The 18,011-nt window shown below is 36.1% G+C and overlaps 1 protein-coding gene and 1 long non-coding RNA gene across 3 annotated transcripts; both read right to left on the reverse strand.

The window, feature by feature from the left end:
* Positions 1 to 3,778: 3,778 nt before the first annotated feature.
* LOC120475857 (uncharacterized) lies at positions 3,779 to 11,568 on the reverse strand. 2 transcript variants are annotated; one of them, XR_016169587.1, is made up of 4 exons: positions 10,435 to 11,568; positions 10,158 to 10,341; positions 9,417 to 9,502; positions 3,779 to 3,796 (listed from the first exon to the last, which is right to left on the reverse strand). XR_016169587.1 is itself a non-coding variant. In XM_039666683.2 (2 exons), the coding sequence occupies exons 1-2, from the start codon at positions 10,903 to 10,905 to the stop codon at positions 10,168 to 10,170; spliced, it is 645 nt and encodes a 214-aa protein (XP_039522617.2). In that variant the 5' UTR covers positions 10,906 to 11,564; the 3' UTR covers positions 9,959 to 10,167. The 2 variants fall into 2 exon arrangements, 1 of the variants encoding a protein (XP_039522617.2); XM_039666683.2 differs by lacking the exons at positions 3,779 to 3,796; positions 9,417 to 9,502 and having other exon boundaries at positions 9,959 to 10,341; positions 10,435 to 11,564.
* Positions 11,569 to 12,245: 677 nt separating this feature from the next.
* Positions 12,246 to 16,864, reverse strand: LOC120480662 (uncharacterized). The gene is made up of 3 exons (XR_005623144.2): positions 16,744 to 16,864; positions 14,608 to 15,172; positions 12,246 to 14,451 (listed from the first exon to the last, which is right to left on the reverse strand). It is a non-coding gene; the product is annotated as an uncharacterized LOC120480662 (long non-coding RNA).
* Between the last annotated feature and the right edge of the window lie 1,147 nt (positions 16,865 to 18,011).

Consider the following 18,011-nt stretch of genomic DNA (forward strand, 5'->3'; position numbering starts at 1 on the left):
ACATTTCATAGTGATTCCAAACTTGCAAATTTTAATACAACTTTGTACCAATAAAATATTTGGAATTTATAAAAAAAGTGAATAAATAGTATTTATCAAAAAAAAGTTTATTTATTTATTTATTATTATAAAATTAATAAATCACACACCACTATTGGGGGAAAAAAAAAACATAATTTTTCTCATACAAAATATTGTTTTAACCAAAATGTTTCATGGTTGAAAGATATGGGGCTGAAATTTGATGCAAAATCTATTAGTACTAGAAAACATAATTGCAGCACCACACTGCACTATATGTGTCAATAATAATGATAACAGCAATATGTGTACCCCGCATCTACCCGCAATCTAACCATCCCCCCAAAAAATACCCATCATAGGCTGGATTTTACCACCAGCTCTCCAAACAGAGGGGTAAACAAAATCTTTACGACAGGCTGTTAAAAAGCTCTATAAAGTTGTGTCTGCAAATGTTTTCAGCCCAAACCCGCATCAAGACATCGGTGTCTGAGTATTAGGACTCTGATAGCTCGTCCTCTCCTAGAGCTTTCCCCTGACCGCTTCAAGCTACTTCACAAGAGAGAAAACATCATCCGGATGCTTTGATCCTAACCCTCTCCCAGGGAAGCACAGACTACAGGGCTGAAACCTGTTCCAGATGTCACCCGCGATGTTTACGATGACAAAACGCAAACTAAAACTGCACGTCAAAGGAGGAGCTGACTTCTCGCTGCTGATTGTCAGTCATCCGAAGACTTGCTGCTAATTGATGACACTATAACGACAATCCAAAAAAGCCTCCATTTACTTTATTAATAAATATATATTTTTGTCTGAGTGTTTGGCATGGTAATGGATATGATAATGTTGATATGTTTGGCCTTGGTAGAATATATCTGTTATACTGATGCTGTTGTTATTAGCAAGTAGGGGATTTGCAACTGCCAAAATATACATACAGCGTATATGAATTATCCATATCTACACAGGTTGAGCTGGGGAAGGTGGAGGGTTTCATGCACTGCAACTGCTAGCAAAGCTGACCAAGTATCAAGCTCATTGCCTACTGATATAGTGAGACAAAGATAAAAAAAAACAATTATATAGGCTATATTATAATACAAAATCCTTATTTTTTGTAGTTATCAAGGGTCCATGAAAAATAACATTAACCAATAATATCACAAGCCACTTTTGATGAACCAATCAAATCGGAAGCATCAAATTCACATTATCAGATTAAAAACAGCTAAAGGAGTAGTTCGCTTTTAAAAAACTTTTGCTGATAATTTACTCACCCCCATGTCATCCAAGATGTCCATGTCTTTCTTTCTTCAGTCGAAAAGAAATTAAGGTTTTTGATGAAAACATGCAGGTTTTTTCTCCATATAATGGACTTCATTGGGAACCAAACGGTTCAAGGTCCAAAAGACAGTTTCAGTGCAAACCACAAACTGTTCAAAGGGCTTTAAACAATTCCAGACGATGGATAAGGGTCTTATCTAGCGAAACGATCACTCATTTAAAAAATAAATAAAAAAGTTTACGTTTTATAAGCTCAAATGGTCACCTTGCTCTGTTCTGTGATGCGCGTTCGTGACTCTCCTGTTCGAACTCGTTTATCAAAATGAACGAATCTTATTTTTAGAGTTCAACGAACCAAATGACTCGGAAAAAGACAGGAGAGTCACGAACAGTAAAGTGCATTAGAAAAATCCTGGAATGTTTTCATCAAAAACCTTAATTTTTCATCTGGATGACATAAATTTTCAGCAAAAGTTTTTTTTTAAAGTAAACTACTCCTTTAAAGTGGATGTGTGTAATTTTTTATATATTTTTTTTTTTGCTTAAAATTCTCTAAATATACAGATAAAACTGCAAGTGAATTCATTTACATTGACCCCCTCTGTGGCAGTATCAAAACATTACTTTGTCCTTAACCAATAGTGTGTGTTTGGGGCGGGGCTATCAGTTTGGACAACCAATGACAGAGAAGGGAGTACAGAAATTACACATTTAATTTGTTTTTCAATTTTTTTTTACAAACTTAACACATTTTTTCTTCAGGTGTCTTATTTCAATGCCAAATCAATTTTGAACAGTTAACACAGCTATGTACCCCAGAGCAATAAGCATAGTACTCAGTATAACAGAGCCAGCCTCTAATGTTGGAGGAGTACTGATGTCCTCCATCTCAGAGGTGTCTGAGAAACACTATAATTAGAGTATAAAGGGGTTTTACGAGCCCACATCATTCCCAGAGCGAACAGCAGGACGTTTTGAGGTTCGTTACTGTAAACCGCAGGAGTTCTTCTCCACACTGGTGTCCACCATATGTGATTTATTGTTAATTAACCATCATTACAGATCAGACTGCACCCATTTTATGTAACCATGTGCTCAAAAGTTAATTAATCATCCTCCTCTATCAAAAGGTTAAATGTGTACTCATTACTGTTAAATATATATATATATATATATATATATATATGAAGAGTTCAGATGCAAAAGCCTCTAAGTGCCATTTGAAATTTTCTTCTAGAAGGATCATTTTTATCAAGCTTGTATATTTAAGTTCAGTGATTTCACTTAAATGGCAATGATTGTTATTTAAGTGAAATTACTGAACTTAAATATACAAGTTTGATAAAAATCATCATTAAAGAAGAAAATTTCAAATGGCATTTAGAGGCTTTTGCATCTGAACTCTTCATATATATATATATTGGTTTGCTTTTAACACACTTTTTTTAAAAAGTCAAGCTTTTAATGTTGTTTACATGTCTATGTGGTGTTTATAATATGCTTTAAGGCAAACCATCTGCAAATTCATACGTCAGCAACATTGCTGAGCATTTTCTCCTTACAGCTGCAGTGAACCAAAGACACCCTGCGTTTCAATGTCCATACTATCCATCCTAAACAGTAGCTTATGTGAGATTAAATTAAGTGTTTCCCAAAGCAATATTGAATATTCTATGCTAATATTCCCCACAACCCAGGTTTAAGTGACTAATCAAAGTTTAACCTGATACAAATAATATATATTTAATGTTATCTGTGTTATTTTTCATCTGCAATAAAAATGTGGACTTTTATAAAGATCCGTTTGGCCATGAACTTTTAAATGAATCATTATGCATGAATATGAGGAGAGTTCTTTGCATGAAAGATCAACGTGCTCTCTGCATTTCTCTCCAATACAGTAGGAAATGAAATGTGGAGGATTTTATCTTTGACAAGATGATTGACAGCCCTGTGAAAGACGCTACTGAATGACGTGAGAGTGCATCCCAAAACTGAGTGCTACTCACTCAAAAGTATGAGTTTCTCTTTTCACAAAAAGAGTACATACTTTTAGGACGTGGTATAAGTAGGCGAATTGAAATGCAGCATTGGTTTGAAATCACTTGTAACTACCTTGTAACCAGAGCCATATTTAACCAATCATGTCAACGTGTGATTGTCAAGGACTAGGCAATTTTCACTAGTTAAAATGATAATTATTGATATCTGGAATTGGATTTCTACAATGGCAATTTTTGATATCAGCAAATTACATTCCCACTAATTCTTGATATCAACAATTACATTTTAAATAGTTAAAATGATAATTCTTGATAACAACAATTCTTGATATCTGTAATTGTATTCATACTAGACTTACTAGACTGGTGTCCGTTCCAGAGTCGTTGGTGTCCGTGCCAGAGACGTTCTAGAGACGGTGGTGTCCGTTCCAGAGACTTGGTGTCCGTACCGTAGACGGTGGTGTTCGTTACGGAGATTTTGGTGTCTGTGCCGGAGATGGAAACAATCACATTCATGATATCTGAAATTATCATTGTCACTCAACGTATTCTCATCCCAAAGCGCCATATACAACGCTTTTGCAAAAGCGTAAATATCCAACGCACATGGCACCCTTTAACGTCTAATGAGACGCTTCGGTTATGGTTAAGTTTAGGTATGGTGTTGGGTAAGGGTTAGACCACTAGGGGGCGCCTTCTGCCCAAATATATCTGCGTCTCATTTCACGTTAAAGGGTGCCATGTGCGTTGGATATTTACGCTTGTTACTAGTGAATTGAATTATTGATATAAAAAATGAACCTTGTTAGAATTACAAGAATAGACATAGTGACAATTGAATTCTTGATATCAAAACTAAAGGTTTTTACTAGTAAGAATTGTATTTCTGATATGTGAATTTGGAAAAATCAATCCTTGATATCAATTACACATATAAAGAATTAGTATTTCACTAGTGAAAATGTAATGATATCAAAAATTGCCATTGTTACTAGTAGAAATCTGTTTATTTTGATAGGCGAAACTGTCTTTGTAGTGGTAAAGCGGACATATCATGCAAAATCCACTTTTTTAGCCCTTAAATGCATTTTGTTGTATATTTGGAGTGTTTATAAGTACAGAAAAGATGAAATTATTCTCTTCAGGTGCTTCGTTTATATCTTTATATTCTGTTTTGCTAATTTTTTTCAACCTGTTCAGATTTTTCTGTTCTCTATGAAGTTTTTTGAGCAAGTGCGTCACCGTATTTGCAGCGGAACTGCCAAATAACATTTGAAAATAAATAATAATAACAAATGACAATTGACTACCGGTCCACCACTTCGAGCAATCCGCCATTATTATTTCTCGCTCCGATTTTGTAGTCCGAGCTCAATGATGCAGAAGTTACGAGAGGGCAAGTCAAAATGTTCGGTTGTTGGATGTACGTTAGTGACCTGAAGCACTTCAAGGATTCCAACTTCAACAACATCCGCCAGTATAAAGAAGGGTTTGCCGATTGACTTCGTCTGAATGAGAGGTAAATTCCTTCTATCTTTGGAGACGACGAACAGAGCATTTCGATAAGCTGTAAATATCTTTAATAAAAATAAAGTACTTTACTTTCTTAAAACACATGGTGGTCATGGTTTAGCAGTACCTTTTTTCTTTCTTTGTTTTTGTTTTGAAGTAACGTTACACGTCTGCAGTATTATTGTTCTTGAATTTCATCAATGGTCATTTAACTGCGTTGTTTTCTGATGCTTTTCTAAACGTATCATCAATACAGATTTTTTTTTTTTTTTTTTTTTGTGGTAAGATTAGACCGTAGTCATTTATCTTGTCAGTGTGCTTGTTTTAACAAGAGAAATAGTCGACTTTCACTAATAACACAAAACAGTTAACTCACATACCAATTATATCCATATGAAGAAGTGGTTGTTCACTGCAGGTTCGTCGTCGTCTTTATCAACTCGCTCGCTCTGGCTCGAATATGTAAGGCTTGATGGACAAGTCTTCTGTTGTTGACATTTTATTAACGTGTGAATAAAAATGTTCTTTGAAGGTATCGTATATCTCTAATCAAACTACAATAATGGCCGAACGTGTGGAGTTGAACTGAACGTGAACTCATCGACCTGGAGAGCGGGCGGGGTGTGACGCATCTCCTTTTTATTTAAAGGGGACGCTTTAAAACGGGTCGCTCAGAGACGCACATCAAAAAAGGGGTAGATAAGGGGCCTGTGGAGCTATAATAATGAGGAATTCAGACCCAAGCATTGCAGTTATGTTTTATATAGACCACAAATGTATGATTTATATGTAAAAATGAATGATTTAAAAGCATGATATGTACCCTTTAAGAGAAGGAGAACTAAATGGCGTGGGTTTTTTTTTTCACCTCCGCTCCGCACGTGTTCTTAAAGAGAAAGACGCGTCTTTTCAGCTTGCCACTATAAATTGCTATTTTTATGCACTAATCTAGTGAATTTTCCCCAAGATATATTCAGAGGTGATACACAAGATGTTATAGAATAATAATTAATTGAAAACCCAAATTTATTTTTAGACTTTACTGAAAATGTACAAGCGCGACATCCGACGGATTTTCCCAGATCGCATCACATATCAAGAATTCATTTCCTGAAAATGAACAAAAGCTAAACCGGCTTGCCATCCCAGGAGTGCATCTCTGAGCTACTGTGAGTGTGGGGGCGGAGCTCATTTGCATATTCATAGAACACGGTGTATACATTCAAGCGATTTTAAGCCATGAAGAAAAAAATTCAAGGAAAAAACTCTTAAATATGTGATTTTGATGATCAAAGATGAGTTTTAAGGGATGAAATTATTGACTATAGGGGGATTTTAAGTAACTTCTGATCTTCTGAGCTGTTTCTGTCACTGTAGTGGGTGAATCAGCGTCAGCAGAAATATCCTGTCGCTTCTCTAAGAAAACCGATCAAACAGACGTGGAGGTGGACGGTTTGAAGGCAAGTTCAGGCGTGACACTGCATGTAAGATATGGACTGGTGCAGAGAAACAGAATGAGAAAGAGGTGAGCTGATGCAGGGGTCAGCGGGGGTCTGTCTGGTTGTTGGTGTGTTGAAAGTCAATAAAATTTTCGCTGCGGGGGTTACAGCATCACGATAAGGAGAGCTCCAGACTGCTGTTTACTGATACGATATATCAAATTGGCCTGGTAATTAAAACTAAATCAGAAGCCTGAATGCACAAGCACTTATTTACATTGCTGCTGATCGGAGTGAATAATTTATAATTATGTCATTTTCAATTGCAACCTAAATTAAAACAAGTCAGACTGCCAAAAGAAAGAAAAAAAAAAAATCAATACAGTTTTCCAGTAAAACATATCTAAAAAATGCTTAGAACAAGATATATTTACTCAATAAGAAAAAAACAAAATGCATTAAGAGTAAGTTATGAGAAAATTTACATTTGCATTTAATAATTTATCAGTTTGGAACAACTTGAGGGTGAATAAATTATTTTCATTTCAGGACCACCATCATCAGCGAGCTTGACTAACGTGACCTGCCAGAACTGACGCTACGCTTGATTTTTGGGTAAACTATCCCTTTAAGTAAACATTATTATAAATACCCTAATACAAATATTACTTCTCAAAACAACATGATTGTTCTACACAGAATAATAAAACAGGCAAGGTCGCAACCTCAAGGTGGGGAATCTGTGCTTTAACCAACACGAAATATCTTTTTTGCTAGACTATTTTTAAATCAATTTGGTCTGAACTGACCTGTGCAGATTTAGTTTATTGATTTGTGTCATGCTGTCAAAGTCTGGCAGACTCATAAAACGCCACATCTGTGCACATGAACACAGACACACACAATATTCCCTTCAAAACTGTAAAAACAAATGAATGACAGAACTGCTTGCTGTTCATCTCTGGACCAGGTGTTTTCGCAGATAAGACCGTCCTGAGGAGTGAGAACATGAAAGCATAGGCCAAGATGAAAAAAAAAAAAAAGGTTTCACTTGTTAAAATAAAATCATTTTAGATAATCAGTTCAAAATATCAATATATAGGCCTAATAACAGTTATAGCCTAAAAATAGAGATATGATGAAAATGGCATCACACACATTATATTGAAAATTCAAATGAAATTAAACGAGATGTACATTAGTCGCAATGTTGGATATTTTTATTTTATTTTAGAGTACCAGAAGCATTCCCTCATTCCCAAGTTACTACGTCCTAATTAGTTCTGTCCCCAAACAGAAGGTGAAGTATCCCTGTTTTAATTTAATCAAAGCCTGTTTCTAAACAGTAATTACAGCGATTAAGAAAATGAAATGTGTTTGAGGGGAAAAGGAAGAGGTTTTCTTCACTGCTTCTACTCTCGGCTGATTACAAGCCACTTTGAGAGCTGACTGGCAGCCAAATGTTACACAGTTATTCCCGCACTGTAATTACTAGAGTTAGTGCTGAGCTTCAAAACCCTTACCGCATCCTCAAAATGGTGGGAAGAATCACAGAGGTAAGCATAATGGCTTCTAATGGTCATAAAATGGGTTAAATAATAGATTATGGATCAATAATTTGCTGGTTATCATGGTTCAGTTTGGTGGCAGTCGTACCTACGCTGTCTGACTGCAAAGGTCAATTCAAAACTTTACACATTTTGGTACCAGTTTAGAATAATGGTCCGTCATTGAAGTCAACATGAAATCAAACTCGACCCATTTACTTTGTTAATGTACATTACTAGTCCTGTGGTTAACAATTAATCTGGAAAATTTTACTCAAAATCTTAAAATTTGCTTAATAGATAACTGCAGGAAGCAATGCAGGACAAATGAGTAAAAAAAAAACATTTTTCTTTTGTCAAATCAACTTAAATAATTGATTTAGTTCAGGTAACACGTGATTTTGAGTTTCTGATCATTAAATCATTCTTCTTCATTGTATTAACTCACTTTTTCCGTTTCAATTAACTTAAAATTTCTTTTTTTTTTAAGTTAAACCAACAATATTTTTTTTACAGTGTTGGGTGGGCGATGTTTTCCAGATAGCAATTACTTAAACTAAGTATATCCAAGTGTATTTATATGAGTATATATCATCAGTGGAAGGATTTATGAAATTAAATGAAATAAGTCTGATCTGAAATTATATCACTCTCAGAAAAAAAAAGGTACAAAAGCTTTCACTGTACCTTTTCAAAAGTACCTAAAGGGTGCATTTTGGTACCTTAATGGTACATATTAGCACCTAAAATGTACATAATAACACCTAAAATGTACATATTAGCACCTAAAATGTACATATTTGCACCTAAAATGTACATATTTGCACCTAAATGTCCATATTAGCACCTAAAAATGTCTATATTAGCACCTAAAAATGTACATATTGGCACCTAAAATGTACATATTAGCACCTAAAATGTACATATTTGCACCTAAATGTCCATATTAGCACCTAAAAATGGACATATTAGCACTTAAAATGTACATATTTGCACCTAAATGTCCATATTAGCACCTAAAATTTACATATTAGTACCTACAATTTACATATTAGTACCTAAAATGGACAAAAGTTTTCCCTTTTGAAAAGGTACAGGCCCAGTGACGGCGTATACCTTTTTTTCTGAGTGTACGCCTGTATGCTTTGACGAAACAGCATGCGACATAGACAAACAGTGTTCTCCAACAAGATTTTATACAGTCTGACTAATAAATTCATCATTGTAGTTCATAAATTGTAGTTCATAATGACTCTTAAAAACTTATGAGAGTGCATGACTAACTGCATCTCTGCTGTGTTCTGCTCAACAAGGAAAGAAAACGATTCCATGTGATGTAAACCGGTTTTAAAAATACCTGCAATAATCTTTTAGGACTTTAGGTTACTAATTAATGCTTTTTAAAATAATAAAAAAATAAAAACTCACTTGTGCAGAAGACAGGTTTCTGCATATCACATTTTTTAAGGAACTTTGGTGAATAAATTGTGCTTCTAATCTCTTGCGTTCTATGTTTTTTTATGTTTAATGTACACCGGCTGGTGTGTGAGACTGGGATTTAGTTTGACAGGAACTTTCAGTGCCCCCTGCTGCCTTTAAATACTCACAAAAGTTTTTGAAGAACTCCTGGGGACTTGAGTCGGACAACTCTTTTACTGGATTACCGGCTAGATTCACGCAGGTGACACAACGCCTAGATAAAACATTCAAGACATCTGGATTAGTGGATTCATATCATCATTTTCTTATCAAAGTACTTGAAATCTGCAGTGAAGAATTATGAGTAGCTATAACCTACCTGCAGATATTAGCCGCTAATAAAATAATCTTCTTTGACTGTTTGACGCACTAAAAAGTTCACAAAAGCAGAAATCTGGAACTTCAAATTAAAGATAAACACTTTGGAAAACTTTGAATGTGCCATAGCGTTGATTATGCTAAATGAGCTATTTCACTGTGAAATAAGAAACTGGCATTAAAGTTTTCCTACATGTGATGCAACATAAATATATTTTTGCATGTCTGTTTAAAATAAATGTTTTATTGTAAAATAAATATTAAAATTATATATATATATATAACATAATTCTATAGGTTCGCATTGATTTGAATTAATTATATATATATAATGAATTAAAAATTTCACATCCACACTATATCATAATATTTTTATTTAATTCAGCCAGGAGGTCCATTTTAATTGAACACATTTAGATATATCAAGACAGTACAGCAAAGGAAAAACAAACAACAGAGATATATTTATCAAGTACAAATAAACAGTGAATGTTTGAGCAGACGCCACCCTCGAAACAGTATTAATCTATGTGTATTAGTATGTAGATCACCCTGATAAGTTCAGACAGACCGCTGCAGTTCAACCTCTGAGCCGTAGACGACGGATAACTCTGATAGTTGTTTTGGTTTACCCTGCTTTTCCTGATGCTCCAGACATCTTGTTCTACAATCCCAAAAGGTTACAGCAGCCATGACAACAACGCTGAGGGATACGAGCAGAACTAAAGCTGAAAACTAATAAAACACACAAAAATGTATACGTAAATAAATATTAAGACTATAAAGCTGTATAGAAACATTTTATTTATATAAAACTAGTACACTAACCCTTGAGTAGAAAATGAGTTTTTCGGTCAGTTCTCGCAGGTCTGTTGCGTTCACTCCAGGGTCCTTCACTCCAGTGGGTTTGCACCATTTTATCTGGAGTTCTTCATCCAGCATGTAATCGCCTTCCCAGTGTGTCATTCCACAAGCGACATATTCCCCCTCAAACAACAACAGAAAGACCCATAATGAAGATGGAATCAGACAAAGTACAAATAGCCCAGCACAATTAGAAGATGACCGTCTGCAAGGCCTTTGAATGAACATCATCACAGCCAGAGCCAGAAAAGCAGGTCCAAGAAAGATGAAGCTGATCAGTGTCATGTTAAACCCAGTAGAACATGGGCAGGAAAATTCCCGATCCATCAACTTCTGCAGTCCAATTAACGCAAAGCAAAAATGCAATACACTGAAAGAAGCTGTGCTACTTTCTAGTCTTTCTGGATTGTTTGAAAACCACCCGAGAAACACCATTTTTTTTTTTTTATGAACGAGGTGAAACAGCCCACTTTAAAGATCACTGGCTTACTTTACACCTACTGAAGAACTGAGAGCTTTTAAACAGAACAGAAAATTAATATCTGTTCACCGAACAATGTGTAGCAGCGGAACTCATATCCTACAGCAATTTGGGATATTTATTATGAACTATTTGCAAGGTCATTTATCATTCCATGAGACAAAGGACAATGAAAAAGGACAGTAGAAACTAATTATGGGGATCTGACTCCACTCCTTTCTTTTAGTAATTCAGATGTGCTCCATTGAACAAAATTCTATGAAATTCATCAGAAGTAAATGAAATCGTGTTTGGCCAACAAAAGGAAAACAAACAGCAAGCATTCATTGTCCCACATCATGGCACATGACAATGCCATACAGCAAATATTTACACTAAATTTAGAAGACATTAGATTAAGTGTTACTGGCTTTTCACATTGAACAACTGCAAAGGTTGCATAAGAACTCAATTAATATGTAATGTATTACAAAATAAAACATAGTTGTACTATTACTAAAAGAACCAGCACAATCTAAGCTGTGTTTGACAATGCTAACATAGCTTGGATGTGCTGGTTATGTTGTTGTTGTTGTTGTTTTTCTAGATAAATCGCTAATAAAGTGATATTTATGTATAGGCTATATGTGTTGTTGATCAATATTACCGTCGCTGACTGAAAACGCTCCAGCATTTTCGCGCCTGTTTCACGTGTTTACCTCACTGTGAAATCATGGTCCACTAGTTCTTCAAAATAAAAGTGACTCACACACGAAAGACAAGCAGCACCCCCAGTGGTGACCAGGGGAAGTACAACAATAGACCTTATTCAGAGCAGCGCCATGACAGGTATGAATGTGAGTGAGGCTGTGAGGGATAGACTTACCGTGTTTCCAATGGCATCCGCTGTAAAAAGCGGAATAAAGCTCCTAGATTACTTACAATTTTCCACAGCTTACATTGTCGGGAGTTTTTTGTCAACTGACATTCCTTGGAAAGATATTTTTCCAGTGTTGAGCAGAACAATCCGAAAACACATTAAATAACATTACAGCCCATTGAAAAGATGCATGACTATCCCTCACAGCCTCGCTTTCATTCTCATTAAAAATCAAAGATGGCGCTGCCGTGAATAAGGCATAGCCTATAGTCTTGTTAAAATATTAAGTTATTATACATAGCTAGCCTATTTAAGTAAAAATTGTTTCAAGTGAATATTTTGTATTTTAAGCAGAACGATAATATTTATTGTCTGCCAGCAATTATATTCTCAGACAAGAAAACGTACTGAAAAAAAAAAGAACAACAACAGAAATCAGTCTACTTTCTTTATTTGTGAACCTGTGTCTTACACAACATATTCACACATGCATATATGTTTTATATATGAGTTTGACAGGAGAGACAAGTGCTTGTGGTAACACAGGGCTTTTTTCACAATTGTCAATAAGGATTTGACTCTATGGCTAGTGGATACATTTATGAAGTTTTTGTGGAGTTACATTGATTCACTCATTGACTTGCATGTACCCTCATGTTTAAATTTTACACAAGTTGACACAGCTCTCTGAGGTTTTGACATTTTTTGGGCAAACAGTGTTCTGTGCTCGTCTGTGCAGCAAACAGAACAGTTTGGATGCTTTGCTTGAACTTTTGTCATTGCATTAGAACTGGTTACACTGTTTTTGCTTGTGAAAACCAAATGATGTTGCCGTAGGTGGAAACGTGCAGATTAAGGGGCGGTGATATTATAATAAGATCCCCTTTCCACTTCAGAAGGGTCGCGAAATCTGCTCGTAGGATAAGGATAAATATTGATTAATAACTTGACTAACAACCACTCAAAGGATATACATTGAAGCGGTAGTGGATACAAGAATTTAAAAAAATTAAGAATAAAAGAATAATTGGGTGTGTTCACACTTGTATTTTGGTTCGCTTGGTGCGGATCGAAAAATAAAATAAATTAGTCCTGGTCCTCTTAGTGTTTACATTGGCATTTTTCCACGTACCTTAAGGCATGGCGATGTTCACAACCTAACCGACTTTTATTTATGGAGTTAATATTGTGCCAAAATTGAACAAACAAATCCAGTATTTTGCAAACAAACTCGATCTACTTTGCAAAGGAAAACTCGACTCGCTAACAAACTGAAAGCAATGTGCAAGTACAAAGGTTAATTTGAGCGAAAATGCAGTGGAGTAACACATATGCATTGTTTTGCAAATATAAATAAATGAGCTTAGACAATATTTCACAAAAAAATACAAACCACCTTGAACAAATACCAAAACTAGAGTATACAAATGCATACCTGTCTGTTATGATTGTGAGATTTGGCTTTTTATGAGATGTCTCGGGTCGATTTTCTCACAAATGTGTCCAGGGCGATTTTCTCTCCTCTTCTAAAACAGTAGATGGCGCTAAGATAGGGGATTCATTCATTCAGTCTACAGCTGTGGAAAATGACAGATGAACAGGTGTGTTTCTGTCTTACTTTATCCATAATCAACTTTTTTGAGGTTTTCTTTTGCAAAATTTTATTACATATCTAGACAGAAAAATGCACTTTAGCACTTAGTAGGACTTCACTCTCGCTATAGGGGAATCAAAATTTACTTTTTTTTTTCGTTCTCCATAAATGAATGAGAACGAAATAAACTGTATTTGGGAGATAATCTGGACACATTTGTAAGAAAATTGAGCTGAGAGATCTCATAAAAAGCCAAATCTCATTCATAACACATATGCATTTGTATGCACTAGATTTGGTATTTATTCAAAGGTTACATGCAATTTGTATTTATTTGTGAAATTTTATCTAGGCTCATTGATTTATATTTGTAAAACACAATGCATATGTGTTATTTGACCTTTGTACTTGCACTTTGCTGCATAGTTTTTCTTTTTTAAAGCAGATCGAGTTTGTTTGCAAAATGCTGGATTTGTGTTTAATTATGGCACAAAATTAACTCCATATCACATTTTGTGACGCTATGTGTCTTTTTTGGTTCTTTTAGAAGTTTTTGGTGTGCAAATCGCTCCAGAGTACGTTTGGAAACAGATTGAGTGCCATCTTTTCAGGGTTCTTGGTTCTCTAGTTTTGTGCGCAACAGGGTTCAGATGGCAGCGTTCGCACTTATTCAAATGGACTGCACAACAGATCAATCGCACCGCTTGAATCAAACCAAACATACCAAGTGTGAACACAACCTAAGGCATTGCTGTGATAACACCTTTTTGGAACCTATATTTTTATGTGAATGTGTATATCCCTCCAAAATTCAGCTGTTTATTCATTTTTAGAAAAAGCAAGAAGTGGGTGTGTAGTGATGGAGGCGGTGGGGCTGAGCTCTACATCATCCTGTCTATGACGTTCAACGTGTCTCACTTTTCGTCCGCAGAACAACAACAGTTCACTTGGGCACCAGTCACATTTCCCACTTATGCAGCTGTCATAGATAGCCACAATGGCAAGCGACAAGACACTGAAGAAAGTGATCAAGACATAACCTGCATACTGAAAGAACAGAAAGAAAAACATTACTAGAATTTGTATTCATTGGATATAATTTGTCATTTGCCTACAGATTGTGAGGTCAAGAACGACTATATTTAATATTTCCTTTATGATATTACAATAACAGAACAAGCTCATACAGTATATGATATTTACCTCAGATTGATGAATATACTTGCGAGTTAAATCTTTTAGCTCCATCTCCTTTCGCATCCCTTCGGTTGGTTTACACCACTGTGTTTGTAGTTCATCATCATGAGAATAAATTCCATTCCAGTCTGTCATGGCACAAGCAACATATTCACCTTTAAGTAACAAGAAGAAGATCCACATTAAAGGTGGAATCAGACAAGATATGAGAGCTTTAGGATAGCTCCGAGGCGTATCATCTTCCACTCGTTCAGGGCAGTGAAACCATCCGTATTTAAGAGGCCTTAGAATGTGGAACATTATGACGAAGAGAAAAAAAGCAGGTCCAAGGAAGAGGAACAGTGTTGCCACTGCATTCTGATCATTTCTACACGGGCATGTGAAATGAGCAGCCAGAAACCACAAAAGTACAACCAACCAAATGGTCAACAAGACAAAGCCTAAAGCAGCACAACGTTTAAGGAACTTGTCACTTTCCTTCTCTTGAAATGGCATCATCTTCTGAGGGGATGTGATTGCTTCTTTCGGTTTTATTCCGGTTCAAAAGCTCTTTGTATTCTCGACAGATTCCCTTAAATGAAGAAGATGAGAATTATTATTCATTGCAGGAGAATGAAGCAAATGGTTTTGAACATAGGCTATATAACATTTCACTCTTAAAAATGAAAATCCTTTACCACAAAGGTTCTTTATGTTGGAAAGTTTTTGACACTAAGAAAAATGTATTCATTGACTGGTTAGGTTCTTACCAAAAACGTTTCTTTGGCATTGCTATGAAAACCCCAAGTTACAGAGTGAACAGAACAAAAATTAATAATTAATAACCTTCATAACAGTGTTGTAGTCGAGACCACCTCACTCGAGTCCGAGTCGACACCGAGACCAGAGAGAGTCGAGTCCGAGTCGAGTCCGAGACCAAAGAGAGTCGAGTCCGAGTCAAGACCGAGTCCATAGAGAGTCGAGTCCGAGTCGAGTCTGAGACCAGAGACGGTCGAGTCCGAGTCGAGACCGAGACCAGTGAGGGTTGATTACCTAATTTACTTTTATTTACTTAGAGAAATCCTTTTTTTTTTTTTTTTTTTTTTACTGAATTTACTTAGAGTTTAAAAAATATGATCAGTTTAGGGTAAAAAGGCCACATAGTAGGTGGTGTTAAAAGTAATTTTATTACAATTTGTCATGCGCAGTTGCGCTCTAGAAAATCACCAATCACTGGGCGTGTCAATCAATTTAAAGAAATATTTTATTAACATACATTAATAATCATGAAAAATATTTTTAATTGAACTCGAGTGGACTTGGGAATAATTCCGAGTCCTAAAAAAAAAAATGTTCGAGTACGAGTCAATTCCGAGTCCAAATGCACACGAGTCCATGACAAGACCAAGACCATTAAAATATGGTCTCGAGTCCGAGTCTCGAGTACTACAACACTGCTTCATAATTCCTAAAAAGCTGACAGTTCATCGCAATCTCACACTCTCTTATTATCAAAGCTGACTGCATAATGAATCTTTCATAATATCCACACTTTATTTGTTATAATTTGAGGATTTGAGGAAAAAGTCAGTTTTGCAGTTTTGAGCGGTGAGTGGAGTCAATCTTAAATGCTTCTGATTGGCCATTGCGTTCAAGAAATCAACACATATGCCTGTGATTGGCTCGCTCACGCTGCAACAAAAAGTTACGAATGAGAACTCTGGCCCGTAAATCATTTCTATTTTGTTTTAGTTGTTCTGGTTGCTTTTCTGCATACTATTAATGCAAATCTATTAGTTTTTATATGTTTTATTCATAGATATTTTTAGTTTGGGGGAGTCCGCGAATCGTTTTATCCTCCCCCACCCCGCGCACACACCGAGTGACTGCATTCCAAGCGCTCGCACTTGGCCATCAAATCTTGTCGCGCGCCACACTCCATATAACGTTGTGAGTGCACGTCTCTAGATCAAAGGCAAAGTAACGGCCCCTCCTTTTCAATCGAGCTCGGCCCCGGGCAGAGAATCTATAAGCTCTACCCCCAGAGAGCATAAGAAAAAGGTATAAACGCATGTCGTGTTTTACATCGCATTAAGAGACAGAATTACTTTATGAATTTTATTTTTCCTGAATCACATAATAAAATCTCGAATAACCACCTACCTGCAACTAGTTTGAATCCACTTTGATGTATGCAACTTTCGGGGTCTGCTGCACAGTGCTCTATACTTTTTCCGATTCTTTTGTCTTTGGAGAAAGCACACATTCCTAAAGTAGGCTATAAGCTCCTCCTTACCTTACACAAAAAAACAGATGTGTCCATGATGTTTCAGGTTACACAAGTCTGCATGCCCTACGTGTTTTGCAGCAGCATTGGCACAAGACTGATGTTGGATTCTATGCCACTTTTCATGCAGGCATAAAAACCTCTTTACATCCATCTTGTACATTTTGTTAACGAAACATGTGACGAAAAATATTCACTGACAACCTTTTTTTCTATGACTAAAACAAGATGATCAAGACCAACGACAATACATCTGTGGTTTAATCAACATGACCAACATAATAATTTTCACCGGAAAATGTCATCTGAACAAGATCCACTTTTGTTCTGGTTCTGACATTGCAGTAAATCACTTATCACGCAAAACCGTGCAAATTAGACTTTGTTCTCAAATTTTTAAAGGGGGTGTGAAACACTCAGTTTCAGTCAATCTCATGTTAATCTTGAGTACCTAGAGTAATATTGCATCCATCATATCTCCAACAAGTCTTTAGTTTTATTATATTTTTAAAAGAAAGATAGGCTGTAACTAGTCTTTCCGGAAAAAGCAGAGCGGGTGGAGGCGTGCAGGCCCGCCCACAGAAATGACTGGGCCCCTGAAAAGGTCCAGTGAATGGGCCCTCCGCAAATCTGCTAAACTACTCATATCATGCGTGCTCTCTCTCTCTTTCTCTCTCTTTCTCTCTCTCTCTCTCTCTCTCTCACACACACACACACACTAACCCAGCAAATACAGAATGTTTCTTAATGTTCCCCTAAGTTACGTTCCCATATGGTTCCTATTTGACTATTTTTTTTGGGAACAAAATAAGAACGTTCCCTGTAGGTTATTTTTTAGGTTCTCTTTTTATAACCAAAAACTAACGTTCCCAGAACTTAAAATTGTTAGCTTGGATCATGCATTTAACAGAGAGACTTGACCAACGCATGTTCTCAAATCTTCCTGTTAGACGACTTCGTGTCGAGTGTGTGAACTGAAAGCGCTTCAGACGATTCAGTGCGTGCTGGAAACTGAACAGATCATTCAAACTGATTCGTGAACCGATTTAGACAGATCTGCCAACTTGTTTGATGAAGTTTTCGAACAGAATCGACTCAAAAGAGTGATTCATTTGTGAATTGAGAGTCGCTCATGCCCAGAAAA

Source organism: Pimephales promelas, chromosome 2 (genome assembly GCF_988280905.1).
Source record: "Pimephales promelas chromosome 2, fPimPro1.hap1.1, whole genome shotgun sequence".
NCBI classification, from domain to species: domain Eukaryota; kingdom Metazoa; phylum Chordata; class Actinopteri; order Cypriniformes; family Leuciscidae; genus Pimephales; species Pimephales promelas.